Consider the following 23,040-nt stretch of genomic DNA (forward strand, 5'->3'; position numbering starts at 1 on the left):
CTTGTTAAAGGATGGACGAATTCAAGGATAAGGATATCCTTAAAATCGTCCAAGGCCCAAGAGATAAGGGTTTTTCAAGGCTTATCTTATGGTTACTTGATGGGCAAGCAACTAGATAAGGATAAAGACTAAAACCGTAATCTTTACACCTATATAAACCCTCTAAGGCTCATGAATTCGTCTAACCCTTCCCAAGAAGTCCTAAGGACAAATTCCTACCTCTCTCCTCTCTCTTTATACCTTCTCCATTTGCTCTTGGTGTTTGTAATCCATTAGAGGAGTGACACTTGTGACTCTAAGCCTTCCAAAGTCAATTCAAGGAGGAATTGGGATTGTTGTTACTACATAACAATCAAGGTAATATCATAAACCTAATTATATGTTAATATTGATTTCCATATGCTAGAATTAGGGTTTATAGTCTTGGATTCAAAGCATGTACAATAGAGAAACCTAGATCCAAGCATTAGGGTTTGTATGAGCACATAGGATGTCTTATGACCAAAACCCATCAGTGGTATCAGAGCCTAGCTTGGTTTCAATTGTATTGATGCATTGTATATCTGAAAAATTCGATTTTTGGTGTTTTGGAGGCTGGACTCGCCGAGTCTATGGCTGAACTCGCCGAGTCCAAGGTGACTCGACGAGTCAACTCGTCAGATAGAGCTTATCTCGGGATTTCTTGCTGTTTTTGCATTGGGATAGTTACCTTATGATGTTAGATCAATATTAATCCGATTATATGATATATTTGACTATATTTTTGATCTAATTGAAGATATTTATCAATTAATAAGATAATTGTTTCCTTATAAGATAATTGATTAATTATTTTGAGTAAATTGATAAATTGTTTTGCAAGAAATCATTAAATAAATCAAATATGGATAATTATGTGATTAAATGTTAATTTGAATTATTTGTTATTTGATCCTTGTTGTTATGAAAAGTTTCATATTTTGCCCTTTAGGTTTTTTAGTTTAAATTTGAACCTAATAGTTTTGTAGTTTTGAAATTTAAATAGTTGAAACCCTAATGTTTTGAAAAAAGGTTTCAAAACTTGCCCTCAAGTTTTGGAATTTAAAAGTCGATTAAAAGTTTAATTAGGAATGTTAAATTCTAAAACTCTAGTATAGTTTTGAAAAAGTTCAAATCACACCCTTATGGTTTTATTAATTAATTAAGGTGTATAATTAAAAGAGGTTTAATAAATCCATAAATGTTTTGGTTTAAAATTTAATTGAATTAAAAGTATAATTGTTAAATTAGACCACCTAACATTTTAAAAGTATAAAATACACCTTATACTATATATAACATTAAAAGTCTAACATTATATATATGTATGAGTAAAAGTCAGTCTTACCGTTAGTAGGCCTCATTCACGAAGCTGGTCTATAAGGGGTGTTTAAGGAAATTGCCTATAAAATGACGATTGAATGAGTATCCACTCTTACCCACCGCACTCTTGACTAGTGGAGGGTCGTTAGCCGAACGGGTAGGATAGGACAAAACCTTCCATTATAAGTATAATGAAGTACAAAAGTAACTAAATGTTTTACAAATTCCCAATCTTAGTTACTTAGGCAAAAGTGAATTGATGCAATTCCATGAAATTACACTTTGTGCCCTTGCGAAGACGTTAGTGGAGCGTGTGTGGTTAACCGGCACACTAAATGGGTCTAAGCAAAGGTAGCAAAGGGTGACTCAATGTTTGTCATAGTTCGGTGGAGCGTGTGTGGTTTACCGGCACATCGAATAGGTAACTGTAACATGTGAGGGCACCATGTAGTTTGCATGGTTATTCACACCCGCTTTGTGATCCTCGGCATCCCAGTCACAAACTAGAGGGGCATATCGAGATTTAAACATGCCATTGAAAGTTCAATGAATCTCAAAGGATCTAAGAGTTTTCATAGATTTAAAACTTAAATTTCTTTTTCATTTTTCATGGTGGAAATTAGTGAATCGTCATTCACTTACCTTCAAATATTCTGCAATTAGGGTTACGGCATCCCTCTCCCGAGTTGTAGAATATTGTGTTGGGTCCTAGCCTTAGTATTTCATTTGGGTGATTTACTAAGGAATCAATCTATCAACTAACTTGAATTCGTTTTTCTCCCGTTTTGTAGATGTCAAAGTTCAACAACTATGGTCTTCTCAAATCCCGTGGAACAAGCATTCCACATGAAGATGATATTCCACGATTCGATCGAGGAACAAGAAATCATGCTTCACTTCCTCTACCTCCTCCAATTATTCTCCCTAACCCACAAGATCAAAGGCTTGAAAAGTTCAAGATCACTCAAGCCCTTTTGGCAATTAAACATAAAGAAGGAAAGTCCGTGTGTGCACACGTCCTAGGGATGAAGTCACACATTGATAGGTTAAGAATGTTGGGATCCGTTGTCTGTGAGGAAATAGCTGTTGATTGGGTTCTTCAGTCACTTCCCAACTCATATAGTGAGTTCGTAGAGAGTACTATATGATGAACTACGACGTGACCCTTATAGATCTCACCTATATGCTTATTGCTGCTGAATCAGCAATGATTTAGCGCAATAGAAAAGCAAAGTTTATTGGTGAATCTGCCTTCGAGACCTCTATGGATATAGACAATGGCAACGAAAGACATGTTATGATCAAAAAGTTTGATCATAAGAGAAAGGCGATGTTTGAAGTAGTTCCATGTCCTGTTCCAAAAGAGTCGGTTTGCTTTTATTGCCAAGAGAAGGGGCATTGGAGACGAAGCTGCCCCATTTACCTAAGAGATCTAAGAGATGGGAGAGTCGAAACGTATGGCTCTAATTTAGGCAAAATCCATTGACTAACTCTTTTAAGCTTCATTCTAGATTCTGAATACATAATGTGATAAGATTACAATTAATGTTTTGTAGGATCGAAGAAAAGAAAGGAAGTTTAAGGGAAGAAGTGAGCAGAATCTAACCGTGAAGGAATGGATTTCGATCGCATTTCTCGAAGATTAGATTCTTGAGCTACTACTTAGAGATAGAATTAGATTGCTAAGAAAGATGTATTAGCATACGTTTTTCAATGAGTTGCATTGTAAGGACAAATTTTTCCGCAATAAAATAAATTTTGATTTTAAATTTTATTTATTTATCCTTACAATGGCGTGTATGAAAAAATTGATGTTAAAATGTTTCTATTATTAGCAATAGTGGATTTGGTTCTTATTATGTTATTTATGGAAAGTCGAGAATTTACCAAATAGGGAGAGTTTCTCATCGCCCAAGTTTCAATTGGACAGAAACTTGGAATCATGCAACGTGGATGCACGATGAATGAGAAATTTCATATTTGGAAATTAGACTAATTCATTGACAAAGTGTCAAGTGAAGGACTTGGAGATCGAATACACAAAGTTGCGTGTTGATCGAGTCCACCATAAGAGTAACAAAGACATTCGTCATGATTTACTAAAGGTTTAGTAAATATGATTATGCTTATAAGATTAAGTGTAATTCTGAATTGATTGAAAATGTTTAAATTAATAGCAGAACGAATAAGAAGAATCAAGTAGGCAGAAAGATAAAAGTTTCTCCATTCTAAGAAGAAGGGAGAGTACCTTTTATGCTTTATGATAGGTCTTAATGATTAAGAACCATGTCTCAATTGATCCTCTAAGTAAGTCTTAGTACAATTGTATGTTTAAGAAGAGGAATCAAGGATTGAAGAAATGGTTAAATCAAGAAGTCTATCATACTTCGTTCCAATAACAAGTCTTAGAGTTAAGATTGTGACATTGAGTGAATAGTATTAAGAAGGTTTATAACATTCATCAATTGTGGAAAGTTGTGATGTCTTGGATAAGACAAAGACCAACTAAGACCAAAATTATGAAGTGTTTCGTTTTGATAAAAGCTACACTAACTCTTGAATATTTGTTTGTCAAGAAATGTTTTGACAAGAGAATCGTATATGTCAAGGAGTTAGTGGGAGTCTTAATGGTCTTGAAAGGTTTCAAGAACAAATCAAATAAACCTTATCAATCATCACTGGCACATGAGTTGAGGTTTACAACCTATCGTGAAGACATTATTTTGTTTCTGTGCCAATCCAATCGAGTTAATTATGCATGTGAGTCCTATGAGTTCTCATTTGAACGCATAAAAGGCAAAGCACTTTAATCAATGAAAGGTACATTGATAGGAAAGGGTGAGTCGGTTAACTACTTGGAAGACATGGTGGGCAGTTGTGCTACCATAAGGCAAGAAATCAAGATTAAGAAAGTTCGGTCCATATGAGTTTGAATTTGTCGTAAACTTTGGTTTTAACAAATTCACATGGATAGGAACACATACGCTATTTAAATCTAAGTGTCATAAGATTTCCTCCTTCATGAAAATGATTGTGAGGAAATGATTTCACTAAGAAAGATCTTAAGAAGATAGTGATTGTAAAATTGCATTCTCAAATTCGATTATGGTTACGGCATCCCTTTCCATAATTTGAATTGTGAGGTTTAGCAATTGTTTACACATACATATGAACTATCGAAGGCAAAGGTGTATAAGTTCAAGAAGCCTTGATAAAAGATTATCAAAGCATTAAGTATAAGAAACATGGACTTAAGAAATTCAATAGGTATTGCTTTTCTGAAAGTTAAGATATTCATAAATACATGTCGAAGCTAGTGGGAGCATAAGTGTTATGTTTTATAATAATCATCATGATAGTGGGAGCATAAAAGTTATGATTGTATGATTATTAAGGAAAGTATTGCAAGGTTAGCAATATTAATTATAGAAAACAAGAGTCATACTTTGCAAAGTCGCAATAGTTGAAGAATTGTTTTGCTATAATTAAGGGAGAGAATATTATGCTTCATTTCAAATCTAAAGGCTTAGGTTGTGGAATGTTAATAAAATTTAGTCAAAGGTACATAGTGTGTTCTTAAAATTTCGATTATGATTACGGCATCCCTCTTCACAATTCGAATTTTGAGAACATAGCAAATAAAACATTATGCGTCGTGTCCCATACGCTTCGGGTATAGGATCGATTGCAAATGCTTTAATGTTTGACCATTCTAAAATTTTCCAAATGTCGAGCGCATTTAGAGGGAAAAAGGACTAGAATTGGTATTGACTAAAACAATTAAACAACTATCAAAGGACAACCCAAAGTTCGACGAGGATTGGTCGCTTGTGAGTAGTTGGAAGTATAGTATTGGAAAATATGGAAATGTTTCCATATTGGATGGACCGTATCGACATCATTACAAATAGATAAGATTCTATTAAGAATGAGTTGTCATATGGAACATATGGAAGTGTGTCCATATTGGGAATTGAATATTGAGAAATCTATGACTAGATTAGAAACTTCTATGCAAAAGGATGTTCAAAGAATGTACTTTGAGTGAGAGACATCACGTCTATGGAATTGTCTTGTAACAATCTCCGATAGAGGACTTTGTAATATCATTGGCAATAGTCTTTGTGACTTTGGTGCAGTGACATTACGAAAGGATAGTTGCATAGAATGTTAGAATCTAGCATATTCTATAAGTAACAAGAATTTGATATTCTTTGAATTATGAAAAATGGATTTAGAGTTGTGAAATGAGGAGGATTGGAAATGTATTCAATGAGATCTATTTCACAAAGTAAGAACCATAGGTAAACATTGTGTTCATGCTAGGAGCATGGGACAAGTGTTGGAATTCAAGTAAGAAGTTGATTACCCGAAACGACAAATAATGAGTAATCAATATGGTGATAAATAAACGGCGTTTTATTTATACTCAAAGGTTTGAGGCCATATGGGATTAGTATTATTCTTGTGTTTCACTTTGCATGTTTTGACTTCCAGAATAATTGAGTTTATTAAGAATAATCGAATTATTCAAACGGGCCACAGTCGTTCATATGTTGGAAGTAGATATGAATGAAGACTGTCGTGAATTGGTGTGTGGATTGTCTAAAAGAGTATTAGACATAAGCAAATGTTTGCTGCAACGTTCATGAGTGCTTATGAATGTGATTTGAGCATTGGATTAGACCCACGCTCACTTGGATCACTCCATGGATTGTATCACGAGTGATTGGTGAGACGATAACATCTTATATTCTTGAAACCGAGATGTGTGAGTTGTATCTTGCGAATCGGTTGCACATTGATAATATGTAAACGCACTAGTAACTTGGTGTTATAAAACATATTGTTGTGTGTGATTCGGTGAGTGAGTGCAAGCAAGCATTGTATCAAAGTTTATCCGTTCCTTTTATCCAAGGTAGGATAAAAGCGATATCTTTGGGCCCCTCGATGGTTTAGTGATGACAAACGTAAATGCTCGGCCGGGCTAGGGCTAATTTGATTTGTTCAATTAGTCTGTCGTCATAAATCGGGAATCGAGATATAGTACAAAGAGAATGATTTGAAATCATATCTCATATGATATCTAGAATGGAGGAATATATGATCCCTTATCTAAGGACACGCGTATCTGATATGATCAGAGTTGACAGCGGCTTTGGAAAGCTACGATTGCAGATCGGGATCCGAAGTCATACGCAGAATAGTTGTTAGACTTATCCAAGTAGGAGACTGTTGGATTAGTGTCTAAGTCCATAACTATTTTGGTATGTACTTGACCCGATGGTGCATGGTCCTTTTGGGTTGCCTTCACCAAAGCAACTTGATTGGAGAAATAAATAAAGAGAAAGGTTATTATGATTTATTAATATGTTATAAGAATAATATATTAAATGAGAAATCATATTTGTTTAATTAATATTGGTCAATAATTAATTAAGAATTAATTTTGTGATCAAATGTAATTAATTAAACTAGAGGGGCTGAATTGTAATTATGTGATAGTTGCAAAATAGGGCAATGGTTATCCTTGTTAAAGGATGGACGAATTCAAGGATAAGGATATCCTTAAAATCGTCCAAGGCCCAAGAGATAAGGGTTTTTCAAGGCTTATCTTATGGTTACTTGATGGGCAAGCAACTAGATAAGGATAAAGACTAAAACCCTAATCTTTACACCTATATAAACCCTCTAAGGCTCATGAATTCGTCTAACCCTTCCCAAGAAGTCCTAAGGACAAATTCCTACCTCTCTCCTCTCTCTTTATACCTTCTCCATTTGCTCTTGGTGTTTGTAAGCCATTAGAGGAGTGACACTTGTGACTCTAAGCCTTCCAAAGTCAATTCAAGGAGGAATTAGGATTGTTGTTACTACATAACAATCAAGGTAATATCATAAACCTAATTATATGTTAATATTGATTTCCATATGCTAGAATTAGGGTTTATAGTCTTGGATTCAAAGCATGTACAATAGAGAAACCTAGATCCAAGCATTAGGGTTTGTATGAGCACATAGGATGTCTTATGACCAAAACCCATCAAATACATCTTTAGAAAACTTCGTTTCTTATTTTATTCTCTCTAAATTTGTCTTGTAGAATGAGATTGACAAGTTAGTGACTGCTATGGGAGGTTTGTTGCAAACTAAAGCATCACCAGACATTAACTTTGTCATTGTGAAGAATGTACTAGCTGGAAAATATAAGGTTTGAATCAAGTCTGAATATGCTTTTATCAATACTTTTACACCTTCAAGTCTCAACCACCATTATTAATATTTTGAAGGTTGTTGAGTCATGTAGTTTGCATTTGTTTACATGTTTGCAGTGGGCTTTGAACAATTTGAAGAAACCAATTGTCTCTGAGAATTGGGTGCACCAGTGTTGGAAAGAGCATCGTGTTGTTCCTCATGACTCATACAGAGTTCTTCCCTTTTCTGGGTTGACAATTAGTGTCACCCAAATGCCTTCACGTTGAATAAATATCATGAAAATCAAAATAAGTTAACTGTGAATTTCTTAACATGGCTAACATGTTTGTTTCTCATAGATGAGCGTGAGGAGATAAAAAAGATTGTCCTACAGAATGGGGGAAAATATTCTGCTGAACTCATAGAAAAGAGTACTCATCTAGTGTGTGATATATCCTTAATCATTTACATCATTTTACTTTAAGTGGATTACATCTTGTAGATTAATGTCACCTTAACCACTAACCCACACTCCTGAAGGTTACAAATACAAGGTTGCGAAAAGATGGGGTCACATTTGTATTGTTACTAAAACATGGTTGCACCAGTCGGTTGCTAGAAAAGGCAATACTTAACTTCAATCACAGACTTGAGACTTAGATTATGGTGTTCTGAATGTTTGATATGAGTTTATCTTTTTTTGTGATGAATAGCATGTTTGAATGAGGAGTCATATCCTGTCACATCCATGAAGAATAGAAAGACTTGTAGCCAAAACAAGGTTATCACTATCAGAAACTCAAAGGAGGGTTCTCCAATTTCCATGACCCATCAAGATATTTCATGTGATGCTGACCTGGAAGCAACTCTGGGCATTGAAGAAGATTCTCAATCTGAAAACAACGATTTGTACTTGTAACATCCCGAAATAGCAAGAGTAGAGTTGAAAGGCTAAAAGTGTTATTTGAGGAAGAGTGACTCGGCGAGTCCATGGATGGACTCGGCGAGTACAGTCGCGAATTTGGTCACGTGTTAAGTGGCCGACTCGGCGAGTCGATGAGATGGACTCGGCGAGTAGGCACTGGGTGGAGAAAACCCTAATTCTCGGGGTTGAGCCATATATAAGGAACATTATGTTCCTTCCCCAGCCTCTCTATTTCCCTCTTGAGTCCCAGAAACCCTAAATCGTAGAGGAGCTCCATTGTTGAGTGGATTGGAGCATTGGAGAAGTTTGTTGAAGGAATTTTGTGGGAATTGAAGGCTTGGGGCAAGGGGTTTTGCTTGGAATCAACTTCATTGCAGTTGGGGGCGTCCATTGGAGGTAATATCTCGTTCTTGGTCTGATTGTATGTCGTTTCTTCAATTTGGGGTTTGTGGGATCTTGTCTAAGGATGTAAATGGAAGTCTAGAGGTTAGATCTGAGGTTGCTACCTCAGATCTGGAAGGGAGGAGAATCAAAGAGCATGAAAGTCCCTGTGTTGGTGTGTTTAGTAAAGCTTGCAAGTCCCAAACCCTAGTTATAAGTGATTAAGGCCTAGATCTCTTGGGATTCACGTAAAGTTTGCCACTTTACGTGATGGATGAGTTGTATAAGCTTAGATCTATGTTTCGGATCATTTGCATGGCCTGGAATGCTTCTGAAAGGATTCAGATCGGTGGTACTCGGCGAGTCACATGGGTGAACTCGGCGAGTTGCTTGAAGATGAGCTGGGACTCGACGAGTTGGAAGAACAACTCGGCGAGTCGGATGAAGATAGCCTGTAACTCGGCGAGTTGTATGAACAACTCGGCGAGTAGGTTGATGATAGCCTTGGACTCGGCGAGTCTGTTCTTGGACTCGGCGAGTCTTGTCGAAGAGTTCTGATATTCTCTGGTTGAGTCGAGAACCGGTGAGTCAAGGGATGACTCGGTGAGTTGTGTGCGAGTAGGACTCCGAGTTGTTGGACTCGGCGAGTCTCGGGGTGACTCGGCGAGTTAGGTCGCAGATGGAGTAAAGTCTGAGTATGGGAACTCGGCGAGTAGGGTCAGTCAGGAGTTGACTTTGACCTTGTCTTTGTCCAAGGGTTGACCATTGGTGTCCAGGGGCATTTTGGTAATTATTGTTTGTTGTTTTGAGTTCAGCGCATTGGTGGTTGACCAGTGGTGGAGATCGTATCAGTGATCGGAGTAGCTTGGATTATCTGTTCAGTCGGCAGCTTCGAGGTGAGTTATCCTCACTATATCAACGGGGTCTAAGGCACCAAGGCCGGCCCTTATCGGATTGAGATCCGGGTGGTTGTTATTATGTTACTGCTTTGACATGTTTGCATCCTGTGAGTTAGGATGGTATATGCTAGAGACCTGATTGAGATTGGTATCCTGAGAGATAGGGAGATGCTATGTTAGTGACCTGTTAGGTCGGTATCCTGGTTAGGATGGTGGTATGTTATGTGATCTGTTGACCTGCTTATTGACTGTGAATTGTTAGATGATTGTATGTATATGTGCACATGGATGTCTGGACTGGAGTTGGGTTGAGGCGGGTCCTGTTGTGTGCAGTAGGCCAAGATACCCAGGGCGGACCGGTTGTCCCGTAGGCCCAGCGAGCGGTCCGGATAGGCTGTAGGTCCCGATAGGGGCGGACCAGACGTGCCGAAGGCTCGGAGAGTGGACCAGACAGACTGAAGGCCCGATGCGGGCGGACCGGTCATACTGTAGACTCAGAGAGTGGACCATGTGGATTAAAGGCCCGGGAACGGGCGGACCAATCACACTGCAGACTCGATGTATGTGGATGGACTCATAGGGTGGACCAGGTGGACTGTTGGCCGGTGCGGCGGACCAGTCACACAGTAGACCCGGAGAGCTTGGCTGTTCCATGATCGGATATGTTATGGCATGTTATGCGTGTATGGTATTTGTGGTTGGTATTTTGGGGGTATCTCACTAAGCTTTCGGTCTTACAGTTGTGGTTTCATGTTTTTCAGGTTCTTCAGGTGATCGTGGCAAGGCGAAGGCGTGATCGTACCGCTCCTCATAATTTTGTGGTGTTATGATTCTGGGAATACGATAAATATTTTGTATTGAAAACCTTTTTGTAAAGAATTATTGGAATTGAGATGTTTTTGAAAAATTTAAATTGGTTGTATTTTTGGTTGTTACAAGTTGGTATCAGAGCCTTGGTTTGAGTGAATTGGAGAAACACTCGTGTGACTCCAGTCTCAAATCGAGGAGAGTTTTCGAAAGAGTATTTAAAAATGGTTTTCAAAAATGAGTAAAGGAAGACGCGGAGGTACGATCAGCCGGAGCCAGTAAGTAACCCCAAAATACCATGCATGTTATTTGTTTTTGAGCTTTGATAGAACAGCATGCTAGTGTTAGGCTAGGGATCTTCAGGATTTCATGATATGTTGCCTGATTTGTGATGCCTGTAGCCTAGGGTCCCTTATGGGAGATTCTCAGTGTTTCTCTAGTGGTGAGGGTTGATTATTGTTATGCTTGTTCTCTAGGGTATTGTGGTAGTACTTCATACAAATGTGGGTAGGTGTGGAAGGTAGTATGGGCCCGTACTACTGAAAGCACAGGACCCATACGCGTATCAGGGAAACCATGATCTCTAGGGTGGGTTGAGAGAGAGTTGGATCCCAGGGTGTGGGAAGAGTCTGAGATTTTGTGTGGTGTTTCTTTTCAGTATGGAGATTCCGAGGCATGATGAGAGTGGATCCGGGTCAGGATCGGGAGCTGGAGAGAGGGTTCCGGGCGAATCGGTGCCACCCGAGGTTGTCGGTCAGATGAGCACGAGCGAGTTGGACGCGAGGATTCGTGAGATCCTGCGTGAGGAGATTGCGGAGTTGTTCCGGGCTGAGTTGCCAGAGTTGTTTGGGTCGATTAAGACCGCCATGGTTGAGTATTTTGATGAGCGTTATGCGGCTCTCACCGAGGCGGCTGCCGCGGTGGCTACAGCGGCTGTAGCAGCGGCAGGGGGAGGAGCTAGTCAAGGTTTTTAGTATCGGGACTTCAATAGGACGAAGCCTCCCACATTCGACGGAGTTCAGGACCCGATCGTTGCTATGAGGTGGTTGTCAGACGTGGAGGGATGTTTCTTCACGTGTTCATGCCCTGCTGATCATAGGGTGAGGTGTGCTCTGAACCTGTTGAGGCTCGGGGCGAAGGATTGGTGGAGATTGACCACGGGGTCATTTTCGGAGGCGCAGAGGGCTGCGGTTTCATGGGATCAGTTCATAGAAATGTTCAGTACTCGTTATGTTCCGCAGGTTGAGAGGGAGAGATTGGCTCAGGAGTTCCTTGAGCTGAAGCAGGATTCAGAGTCGGTGACTGAGATCACCAGGATGTTCACTGAGAGGGTGATGTTTTGCCCAGAGTTCGCTTCGGAGCAGGCCCAGATGTCCCGATATCTGAGCATGCTCAAGAGGGACATCAGACAGTTTGTGTCTGCGCAGAGGTGCGAGACCTTGTTGGAGTTGCAGGAGGCCGCTAGGCGGCGTGAGTTAGAGATTGAGTTGCAGATGCGTGAGCTGAGGCAGGCTCCGGTGCAGTCGCAGCCGGCACCGAAACGGTCCAAGACCGTTGATGTTAGAATGGGGGATTTGAGCAGCCACACTTGTGGGAAGTGTGGGAAGGGTCACACCGGGGTTTGTAGGACTGGTGGTGCATGCCGCAAGTGCGGAAGGGATGGGCACTATGCGAGGGATTGTCGGCAGTCAGCGCCAGTTCGGGATTTGAGGATCTGCTATCATTGTCATCAGGTTGGACATTTGAGGGCCAACTGTCCACAGTTTGCTGCGGGATCGGTGCAGGCTCCAGCACCGGCCACTTTGAGGATCACAGGTGGAGGTCAGGGTGGAGCGGATCCCCCAAGGGCTCAGGGTCGTGTTTTTCAGCTTGTTGCAGAGGAGGTCAGGGCAGTGCCAGAGACAACTGCGGGTATGTTTCTTTCTTGATGTCTTGTTATCTTGTGATTATTGTGGTGTAATGTTCATGAGCCGGTAATTGTTTGGTTTTCATTATGATATTCTTCGTTTTGCGGGTTGTGGTTTGGGTTATGGATTTGTGTTTCGGGTTTTCGTCTTGGTATCCGTTACTCCCTGAGGGTTTGATATTATTATGGTTAGTGTTTTGGTGCTTTCGTTGGTTATCGTTCGTAAGGGTTGTTAGTGGAGATGCGGCATTGGGTTACGTCAGGTAGCATCTTCGATCGTGGAAGGGATAATTGGAGATCGGATTCTTCTTGAGCGGATTGATCAGTGAGGAGATGTGTTTTGCTAAGGGTTGTTTATGCTTGTGGAAGCGGCCCGTGTGTAAGTGGTCTCTTGGTGCAGGGTTGTTTTGGAAGGTCGTTGATGGCGGCTGGCGGTTGTTAGTCAGTGCTATAGTGGGGGAGAATTGGAGAATTCTCCGGGAGATCGATGAGTATTTGAGGGTGCTTAGCTGTTGGGATTCAGCAGTGTTCTGTCAGCCTAGACTATAGGCTGATAGGAGCGAGTGTCGGGCATGCGGGGCGGGATACAGACCTAGGGCATTGGTTATGGAGGCCTGAAAGCAGGCCGGGATCGAGTATGTCGATGGAGTTAGAGTTCGGAACCCCTAGAGGGCTAGAACGGTATGCATGGGATGAATCCCGAGGGGGATAGCATGGAATGTTGGTTGATAATGAGCGGTCCAGATAGACTGAAGGCCGGAAGGCGTACCAGTCAGACCGAAGGCTCGGAGAATGGTCCAGCCAAACTGAAGGCTCTGAGAGCGGTCCAGATTGGCTGAAGGTTCTGAGAGAGTGGTCCAGATGGACTGAAGGCCTGATGAGGCGGTCCAGTCGTGCTGAAGACTCTGCGGGTATTGTTGGATCAGTTTGAGATTGCTGATTGTGTATGTTGCAGTGTGATTGCATTGGAAGGTCTGGCCCCGGGTAGTGATTTTGATGAGTTGAGAGAATGCATGGGCTTGAGAGCCCCTGCAATGAGAGCCAGAGTATGTGAATCGGTTACGCAAAAAGGGTGGTGTCGCATTGGGCGAGCACCGTGGCACGTGTTGGAGTGGCAATGTGGCCAAGTGGATTCCTTGGAAAAGGAAGAGAGAAAGGTGTGTAACTCCGAAGGGGAGTGCAAGTTCGCGAAAGTGAAAGCTGCAGAGCAGAGTTATGATTAGAGTATTTCGAGTATGATTTTGAGCATCGTGCTCGCGGCAGTGAAGTAGGAGCTCATCCGGTTTGGGATGTCTGCTGAGGTTGCGGAAGGAATTCCGCAGGTGTAGAGCCCAGGGGCTTGGAAAGGATGCAGGGAGAGAGTCCTGGACTCTCAGTGTGATTCTGATCAGGGCATTGGGTATGTATTAGTGGTTCATCCTGGGGGATGTTTGAGGGTGTCATCAGTGTGTCGGGTTCTCCAAACCTGAGGATGCTGGAGCTAGTTCAGCATGTGTATGTGTTTGTAAGAGGAGGACTCGTGGGAGTGCTCTGTGATAGAGAATGGGTTTTCCGTCGTCACGGAATGGATAGAGTGGGATTCGGATCGGGGATCCGATGGTTCATCGTTTTCTAGTCTTTATGAGTCGAGTGTTGGTTGTGATTTGGAGCAGTGTTGCATTATGGGTAATTCTCAGGGGTTAAGTGAAGTTATTAGAGGGTGAATCCGGTGCCCTATTTGAGACGGTGGTCAGGACACCGTGAGGGAAGGAAAGTGTATTCGAGTTTCGTTTAGGTATGCCTCAAGGGACCTGGTCTGGTTGAGGCCAGGTGGCGCGTAGCGGGAGTATCTTTGGAGTTGAGCTGCTATAGGCTTCGAGGGCGAAGCCTAATATAAGTGGGGGAGAATTGTAACATCCCGAAATAGCAAGAGTAGAGTTGAAAGGCTAAAAGTGTTATTTGAGGAAGAGTGACTCGGCGAGTCCATGGATGGACTCGGCGAGTACAGTCGCGAATTTGGTCGCGTGTTAAGTGGCCGAATCGGCGAGTCGATGAGATGGACTCGGCGAGTAAGCACTGGGTGGAGAAAACCCTAATTCTCGGGGTTGAGCCCTATATAAGGAACATTATGTTCCTTCCCCAGCCTCTCTATTTCCCTCTTGAGTCCCAGAAACCCTAAATCGTAGAGGAGCTCCATTGTTGAGTGGATTGGAGCATTGGAGAAGTTTGTTGAAGGAATTTTGTGGGAATTGAAGGCTTGGGGAAAGGGGTTTTTCTTGGAATCAACTTCATTGCAGTTGGGGGCGTCCATTGGAGGTAATATCTCGTTCTTGGTCTGATTGTATGTCGTTTCTTCAATTTGGGGTTTGTGGGATCTTGTCTAAGGATGTAAATGGAAGTCTAGAGGTTAGATCTGAGGTTGCTACCTCAGATCTGGAAGGGAGGAGAATCAAAGAGCATGAAAGTCCCTGTGTTGGTGTGTTTAGTAAAGCTTGCAAGTCCCAAACCCTAGTTATAAGTGATTAAGGCCTAGATCTCTTGGGATTCACGTAAAGTTTGCCACTTTACGTGATGGATGAGTTGTATAAGCTTAGATCTATGTTTCGGATCATTTGCATGGCCTGGAATGCTTCTGAAAGGATTCAGATCGGTGGTACTCGGCGAGTCACATGGGTGAACTCGGCGAGTTGCTTGAAGATGAGCTGGGACTCGACGAGTTGGAAGAACAACTCGGCGAGTCGGATGAAGATAGCCTGTAACTCGGCGAGTTGTATGAACAACTCGGCGAGTAGGTTGATGATAGCCTTGGACTCGGCGAGTCTGTTCTTGGACTCGGCGAGTCTTGTCGAAGAGTTCCGATATTCTCTGGTTGAGTCGAGAATCGGTGAGTCAAGGGATGACTCGGTGAGTTGTGTGCGAGTAGGACTCCGAGTTGTTGGACTCGGCGAGTCTCGGGGTGACTCGGCGAGTTAGGTCGCAGATGGAGTAAAGTCTGAGTATGGGAACTCGGCGAGTAGGGTCAGTCAGGAGTTGACTTTGACCTTGTCTTTGTCCAAGGGTTGACCATTGGTGTCCAGGGGCATTTTGGTAATTATTGTTTGTTGTTTTGAGTTCAGCGCATTGGTGGTTGACCAGTGGTGGAGATCGTATCAGTGATCGGAGTAGCTTGGATTATCTGTTCAGTCGGCAGCTTCGAGGTGAGTTATCCTCACTATATCAACGGGGTCTAAGGCACCAAGGCCGGCCCTTATCGGATTGAGATCCGGGTGGTTGTTATTATGTTACTGTTGTGACATGTTTGCATCCTGTGAGTTAGGATGGTATATGCTAGAGACCTGATTGAGATTGGTATCCTGAGAGATAGGGAGATGCTATGTTAGTGACCTGTTAGGTCGGTATCCTGGTTAGGATGGTGGTATGTTATGTGATCTGTTGACCTGCTTATTGACTGTGAATTGTTAGATGATTGTATGTATATGTGCACATGGATGTCTGGACTGGAGTTGGGTTGAGGCGGGTCCTGTTGTGTGCAGTAGGCCAAGATACCCAGGGCGGACCGGTTGTCCCGTAGGCCCAGCGAGCGGTCCGGATAGGCTGTAGGTCCCGATAGGGGCGGACCAGACGTGCCGAAGGCTCGGAGAGTGGACCAGACAGACTCAAGGCCCGGTGCGGGCGGACCGGTCATACTGTAGACTCAAAGAGTGGACCATGTGGATTGAAGGCCCGGGAACGGGCGGACCAATCACACTGCAGACTCGATGTATGTGGATGGACTCATAGGGTGGACCAGGTGGACTGTTGGCCGGTGCGGCAGACCAGTCACACAGTAGACCCGGAGAGCTTGGCTGTTCTATGATCGGATATGTTATGGCATGTTATGCGTGTATGGTATTTGTGGTTGATATATTGGGGGTATCTCACTAAGCTTTCGGGCTTACAGTTGTGGTTTCATGTTTTTCAGGTTCTTCAGGTGATCGTGGCAAGGCGAAGGCGTGATCGTACCGCTCCTCATAATTTTGTGGTGTTATGATTCTGGGAATACGATAAATATTTTGTATTGAAAACCTTTTTGTAAAGAATTATTGGAATTGAGATGTTTTTGAAAAATTTAAATTGGTTGTATTTTTGGTTGTTACAGTACTTGTTGAATTGCAAAATTCATCTTGTTGGTTTTGATGCTTCTGAAATGCATGGATTGGTGAAAATGGTTCGAAGAGGAAGTGGTTCTCGTTATATGTGTCTTAACGATCAGTTAACACACATTGTTGTTGGAACTCCCTCAGAAATGCAAGTATCTTTTTTCATGTCAATCAGTTATCTTATACGAGTAGTATTTTATTAATTTGTTTATGTGCCACTCATTTGCTATGAATAATGCAGCGAGAAGAAAGAGGTAAGGAGGGTTTCTGGTATGGGTGTCATGAATGTGGTGAAAAGGGTATGGCTTGAAGATTGTGAACGTGAAAAGAAAGAACTTCCTGTACTTCGCAGACACGTTGCTTATGATTTGCTCCTCCCAAAAGCCAAAGGTGTGTATTCATTTCATTATATCTGATGACCAATTTGCCTATATATACTAAATAACCATTTGCATTTATATCATATTCTCACCATTACAACCATGGCAGTGTCTTACAAATTTTGACTAAACCTTATAGAACAATGTCCTAATTTGTTTATCTTGTTCCCTGATTTGCAGATTCCATGCCCTTTAATAAGGGATTTTTAAGGGAACCCCTCCATTGTTCACCCACCTTTGCCAGATGATCGGTCTCAAAGTCAAAAGGTGTATACAAAGTCTAGTTTTATGTCGTCTTTTAATTTTAGAAGAAAACGGAACCAAAGTTTACCATGAATAACATTAAACAATAGTTAATAGTTGTTGAAATAGTTTAAATAGAAGCAATATGTTACATGACTTGTTTCTTGTTTGTAATGAAATATGAATAGTCAATCCCAGCCCATTTTACTAATTGAAGATACCAAGGGTAAATTGGTAAAATGACATGAATGACAGCATTGGAAAAATATAAAATAAAAACAGCTCCAAATATGGAAAACATGATGTCTTTTTACATTCAAGAAACATACTATTACTATTACTGATGTAGATTTGTTATATTAATTTTTTTTTCACTTTCTCGTTGTGGAGGGAATATATTGCATATGTAAAAAAGAAACACGAGACAAATTAAAATATATGCTGAAGTTACAAGGAATATTGAGCACGAAAATTTGGTCACATTCATCATCCTTCATATCGATAGTATCAATTGTACAACATAGAGTTAAAGTTCTGTTTGTTACATAACTAGCATTTGAGGCCCATTTTCGCTATGAGATATTCATAATTTTTTTTAAATTGGTGAACACGAATCCATTCGTGTTGTTTTGTTCTATTTTTGTGGATGCAATAAAAATATATATAAATACAATTTGTGTCCTATTCACGTTTCAATGCACGTCAAATGTAAGACAACATGTCAACATGTTAGGGTCTATTGTCTAAAGAAAAACAAATGGAAATAATGAACCTTCAACTTCATTTTTGTCAACCCATTCATAAAAACATAATAGTATCTATGACGTCTATACAGTTTTCTTTCATTCAGGTTTATACCATCCCACCATATTGCTCTTTCTAAATCACTTGTTGTAATACAACATTGAAATTTTCTGGCTAGAGCGATAGAAAACGACAATGTATTTTTAGGACATATTCTAGGTGTAAGTGTAAGGGATAAAAGAAGCTATAATTCATCAAATTTTAAGACGGATTTTGTATGTAATGTATAAAGGGTTACCTTCTTTTTGGAAAACAATCTATTTTTTTTTTATAAAATACATTTACAACGCTTTTATAACTTTTTGTAGAACCTATATATTATGTTTAAGTTCCATAAGAAAGATATATAGCCGTAGCGGGTAAACGAACAACAAGCTGTGTCGCAACCCCTTTTTGGATGACAAAACTAATTCTTTTAAAAACATATATAGATCTTTGAGTCATAACATTACTATGCATGACCCATTGAGTAGTTCCACAGCTTCTGGCGCAAGGAAACCTAAAGTATCAAATACAAAAGGTATAAACGTGTGTTGATTTTTCATACACGCTTTCTCATGTTTTGCCAATTTGCTTGATGCAGTTTTTAAAGCAACTTACCCCACAGTGAAAACTCCAGTCCCCAAGCCCACAAGAGGGGAAACCCTTGTTAGATCCACGCATGCATGTTTTCCTCCAGCCCATCCAAATACTAAAACATCAACTAGTCTAAGTGTTGATCTTCTTTCCAATGAGTCAGTTAGAAAGTTCACAGATGTCTCTTTCTTGGCTGAAACCCCAGCACACCTAAATATATCAAAAAGAACATCCCTAACCAGATTGTGTCGGTACTTGAAACCCGTAAGCTCTTTACAATGAACTGTATGCTCCCCGAAGGGATCCAAGCATGCCTTGCGACAAACAGGACAAGTCTCGTCAGCCGGAAATGAAAGGATCATAAGGCGATACTTGAGGATGGCACGATACGCCACTAGCAACATATGCTGCCCAAGACCTATTTAATTTTTTTTTTACAGTTTATAACTTTTTTAACAGTTTTAACCTTTTTACAATGTATTTTTTATAATGTTTTTAGAATATTCTTAAACTTTGTTAGAATGTTTTTAAAATTGTTTTACAACCAACCAAAATAAAATAACTGAAACTTTTATGTTCAATTTTTATTTCTGAAACTAAAATAATTTTTTTAAAAAAAATATTAAGACTTTTCTCATATTTTTCTTATTTAGTTTTGTGAAAAATAGTTGTAACCAATAAGGTCGAGTTTGTGTACTTGCACTTAAAAAAATAAGTGATCCTCATATTAAGAAGTAAGTGATACCTATTAAGAAGTTAAGTGATACCTACTTGCTAAACGACAGCGCCGTTGGGGCTAGAGATTATTGAATGGGATTGGGATTGGGATTGTAGGGGTCCGTAGTACCAAATCTTTCTCCGCGGAGACGGAGGTCCATGAAATCGGTGTATGGATCCTTGTTGAGTTTTTGTAGTTCACTTCACCACTCGAACCGTGTTTGTTACATATCGGAAACCAGTGGTGTAGTGCTGGTAGCCTAGGTGTTGTTCCTGTGCTGCGTGCAATTGAGGAGAGAAGAACGAGGGAATTGAGAGTGAGTCCGAATCGGAGCTATGGCTTCGTGGCCTTATTTGAACTCGTCTACGATGTTATCGAAGCCGAAACATCCGAATCCCTCGTTTTGTCTCCATGATTTCCCCAATCCACAGCATTCCTCATCATCATTCTCATTCACCGCCTCTCCCATTGCTGCTGTAAATGCTGCTACACGCCGATGTAGGCAAACAAATCGACGCTCTTCTTTGGTAACTGCTTCAATATTGCTCTACATGACTGAATTCAATTCAAGTGATGTTTACCAAAATCTTTTATTTGTATTTCGTACTCTTGGTTATTGGCAGATTTTGGCATCAACGGATAAACCTCGGGAGCCTTTGAAAATTATGATATCTGGAGCTCCTGCTTCTGGTAAAGGAACACAATGCCAGCTAATTACTAGTAAAGTGAGTCAATTTGGGAAACAATTCTACTGCCTTTTGTTTACTTCCTATTTCAATTGCTTCTGTTTACTTCCAATTTTAATTTCATTTGCCTTATCAAAACTTCTGTTCACTTGGTAATAAATTTCATCAAAGTATTGGATAGATTTTGCTTACATAACTAATTCTCTCATTTGATTGATTACCCATTTCTCCATCAAGTTTTTCAAAGGTATCATCCATGGCTAATACTTAAGGTTAAACTCTTTCTTTTTTGGAGTCTGTCTCATAAGTGTGATCCATCTCCCTTTGCCAAATAGATACCAAAATGCTTCTGTTCTTTGTATATTAGGGGCTTTATAACTGCATATTAGATATGATTTGCAACACACCCATGAATATTGATTTCCTTGATGTAGCATTCATTGAGTTAATCTATCTTTGCACTTGCAGTATGATTTGGTGCACATTGCAGCAGGAGATTTACTGAGAGCAGAAGTTGAAGTGGGATCTGCAAATGGTAAGAAAGCAAAGGAATATATGGAGAAAGGACAGTTGGTTCCAGATGAGATAGTTGTCATGGTATGTACGATTCTTTGACCTTTTTTGTAAAAACTTTATATAGAGTTTTTCTATTAAATTTCTTCCCTGGATATAGATGGTGAAGGATCGTTTGTCACAACCAGATTCTGCTGAAAAAGGTTGGCTTTTAGATGGATACCCAAGAAGCTCATCACAAGCAACTGCACTTGAAGCCTTTGGTTTCCATCCAGACCTTTTTATTCTTCTTGATGTGAGATTTGTAAATTATGTTGTTTTTTTTTGTTTGGACTTTGGATTGAATTTGAAGGTACATTTGAATCCATTTTGTTTGATTGATTTTTGAACAGGTTCCTCAGGAGATTCTGGTTGATAGAGTGGTTGGGCGTAGGTTGGATCCTGTTACTGGTAGAATATATCATTTGACATATTCACCCCCCGAAACTGAAGAAATTGCTGCAAGGCTCACCCAACGTTTTGATGATACAGAAGAAAGAGTAAGTTTTTGTTAAATTCAATTCTTTTTACAGTTGTTATGAGCTTTTTGTGATCCCCCTCCATTGTATGTATTCTTGGTATTTAGGTATTTTAATTAAATTGTTCTCTTTGATGCCAATTTATGCATTAAATTCAACGGGCCCAAATTATGTGATCACTTTTTAAGAACACATCTAGTTGTAGGGCTTTTTTGATGATGAGGATGAGGAGGGTATTCACGTCTTTTGCACAAGTGTTTCTTCAAGTGGAATAATAGACTATAAAGTATAATAATATATAGATGACTATAAAGTATAAACCCTGTTACATTTGTGTTTTGCATTTTATCATGTAACTGATTAATTATTATTATTATATTTATCAGGTAAAGCTACGGTTGCAAACACATAACCAAAATGTAGAATCAGTCCTTTCCATGTTTGAAGATATTACAATCAAGGTATGCATGCAGCTTTACACTTGTTGACTCTACCTTGAATTTAAACTTGGTCAAATGATTGTTGTTACTACGTTGCTATTTAAATCTATACTCCAAAACATGACTCTAATTTATGTGGAAGATGAACAAATATACTAATTAACTCATGTTGGGGATTTAAATATATGTTGCTTATAACGGTAAAAAGAGTTGATGACATTACTATTTTTTTTTTTTACATTTTTTATTAAATAGGAAGTCTGTTGTGTTGTTTGTTTCAGGTGGATGGAAGTCTCCCGAAGGAGATTGTGTTTGCAAAGATCGATAGTGCACTCTCAGATCTTATCCACCAAAAAAAGAATGCTATATTAGGAACCACAGCTACATAAAGCAAAAATATATATACCAGATTAATAAAAACCAATGTATTTGAGACATTGTTGTTGTGTAATTCATTCATTATGATGTTATGGAGATGTTCTTTTTAAACACAATCAAAAGATTGTATTTGAGATATCTTATTTGCTTAATATTGTGTTACAAAACAAATGGTGTGTGTAGACTAAGAGAATCGTCATGTCATGTCATGTTTAGGCTTGAGGGAGTGGACTCGCCACCCCTCTCACCAAACAAGGTGCTAAATATCAAACACCATTCCTTTGGATTTGCCAATGGAGGTGTCAAGCATTTGTCGCCAAGCAAATAGCAAGAGTAAAGAAGAGAGAGAATATGTATTGGTTAATTATGATTGGTTCTTAGCTATTGTTTCTTTTTTTCTCCTTTTTTTTTCTTCAAAATAAACCCTATTAATTTAACACACTACTACTCCCTACCAAATGCTAAGAGCTAGTTGCTAAAAAAGAAAAATGGTGTGGCAAGGTGCTAAGAGTGCTACCATTCCTCTTAGCCTTATAGTTATTAAAATCAAAAGAGTTTGGAAGATACTCTTAGTGCTGCAATAATATTAATATTTAAACATTTCAAACCAAACCTCTGCTGTTGCTTTTTAAACAAAATTTTGATAATCTTATCTTATCAATTACCAATGTCAGGTCTTTCTTTCGATTTGGTATGTGGGGGAACTAACTGAAAAGGATAGAAATAGGTAGAAACTGGGTGGCATACATAAAAAAAAATATACACTTGTCGCCCTAAAATGCGTGGTTCTCACTGCTCATTTACAACAACAAAAAATTTAAAACTAAAATAGTGGTGCAAATTTTATAAAACTAAAATTAGAAAGTATGATAGAAAAACGTTAGATAAAAACATATTATCGATTATCATATATCATGTTTAAACGTAACGTCCGCAAGTAAATTGTTCAGATTTACTAACAAGAAAAATTAAAATTTAGAGTAAAATTATAGGAACAGATCGCCAAGATTATTATCAAATAGTGACAATAACATATAAGAAATTAGGAAAAAGATAATGACATTTCAAGTTGAATAATCTATTGTCTACTTGTCAGCTTAAGGCATGAAAATTGCTGCCAACAAAGGTCAATGTCAACATGACTACATTACTTAAAAGGAATATAATATATTGATTATAAAAAGGATCATATCGTATAAACAAGTTATAGAATTT

At 39.6% G+C, this 23,040-nt stretch overlaps 1 protein-coding gene across 1 annotated transcript; it reads left to right on the forward strand.

Annotated features, from left to right (window-relative positions):
• Positions 1-19,339: 19,339 nt before the first annotated feature.
• LOC111904157 (adenylate kinase, chloroplastic) lies at positions 19,340-21,963 on the forward strand. Its single transcript, XM_023899937.1, has 7 exons — positions 19,340-19,817; positions 19,914-20,015; positions 20,445-20,573; positions 20,650-20,784; positions 20,882-21,028; positions 21,394-21,468; positions 21,729-21,963. Exons 1-7 carry the CDS (start codon positions 19,626-19,628, stop codon positions 21,834-21,836), a joined length of 888 nt encoding a protein of 295 aa, XP_023755705.1. The 5' UTR covers positions 19,340-19,625; the 3' UTR covers positions 21,837-21,963.
• The last annotated feature ends 1,077 nt before the right edge of the window (positions 21,964-23,040 follow it).

This window comes from Lactuca sativa, chromosome 1 (genome assembly GCF_002870075.4).
Source record: "Lactuca sativa cultivar Salinas chromosome 1, Lsat_Salinas_v11, whole genome shotgun sequence".
In the NCBI taxonomy this organism is placed as follows: domain Eukaryota; kingdom Viridiplantae; phylum Streptophyta; class Magnoliopsida; order Asterales; family Asteraceae; genus Lactuca; species Lactuca sativa.

Excerpts from the sequence above, each read along its gene's own strand:
- LOC111904157 (XM_023899937.1), top strand. The coding sequence starts at position 19,626 with ATGGCTTCGTGGCCTTATTTGAACTCGTCTACGATGTTATCGAAGCCG. Across the intron at positions 20,574-20,649 it reads CAGATGAGATAGTTGTCATG|ATGGTGAAGGATCGTTTGTC; the intron begins GTATGTACGATT and ends CCCTGGATATAG. Across the intron at positions 20,785-20,881 it reads ACCTTTTTATTCTTCTTGAT|GTTCCTCAGGAGATTCTGGT; the intron begins GTGAGATTTGTA and ends ATTTTTGAACAG.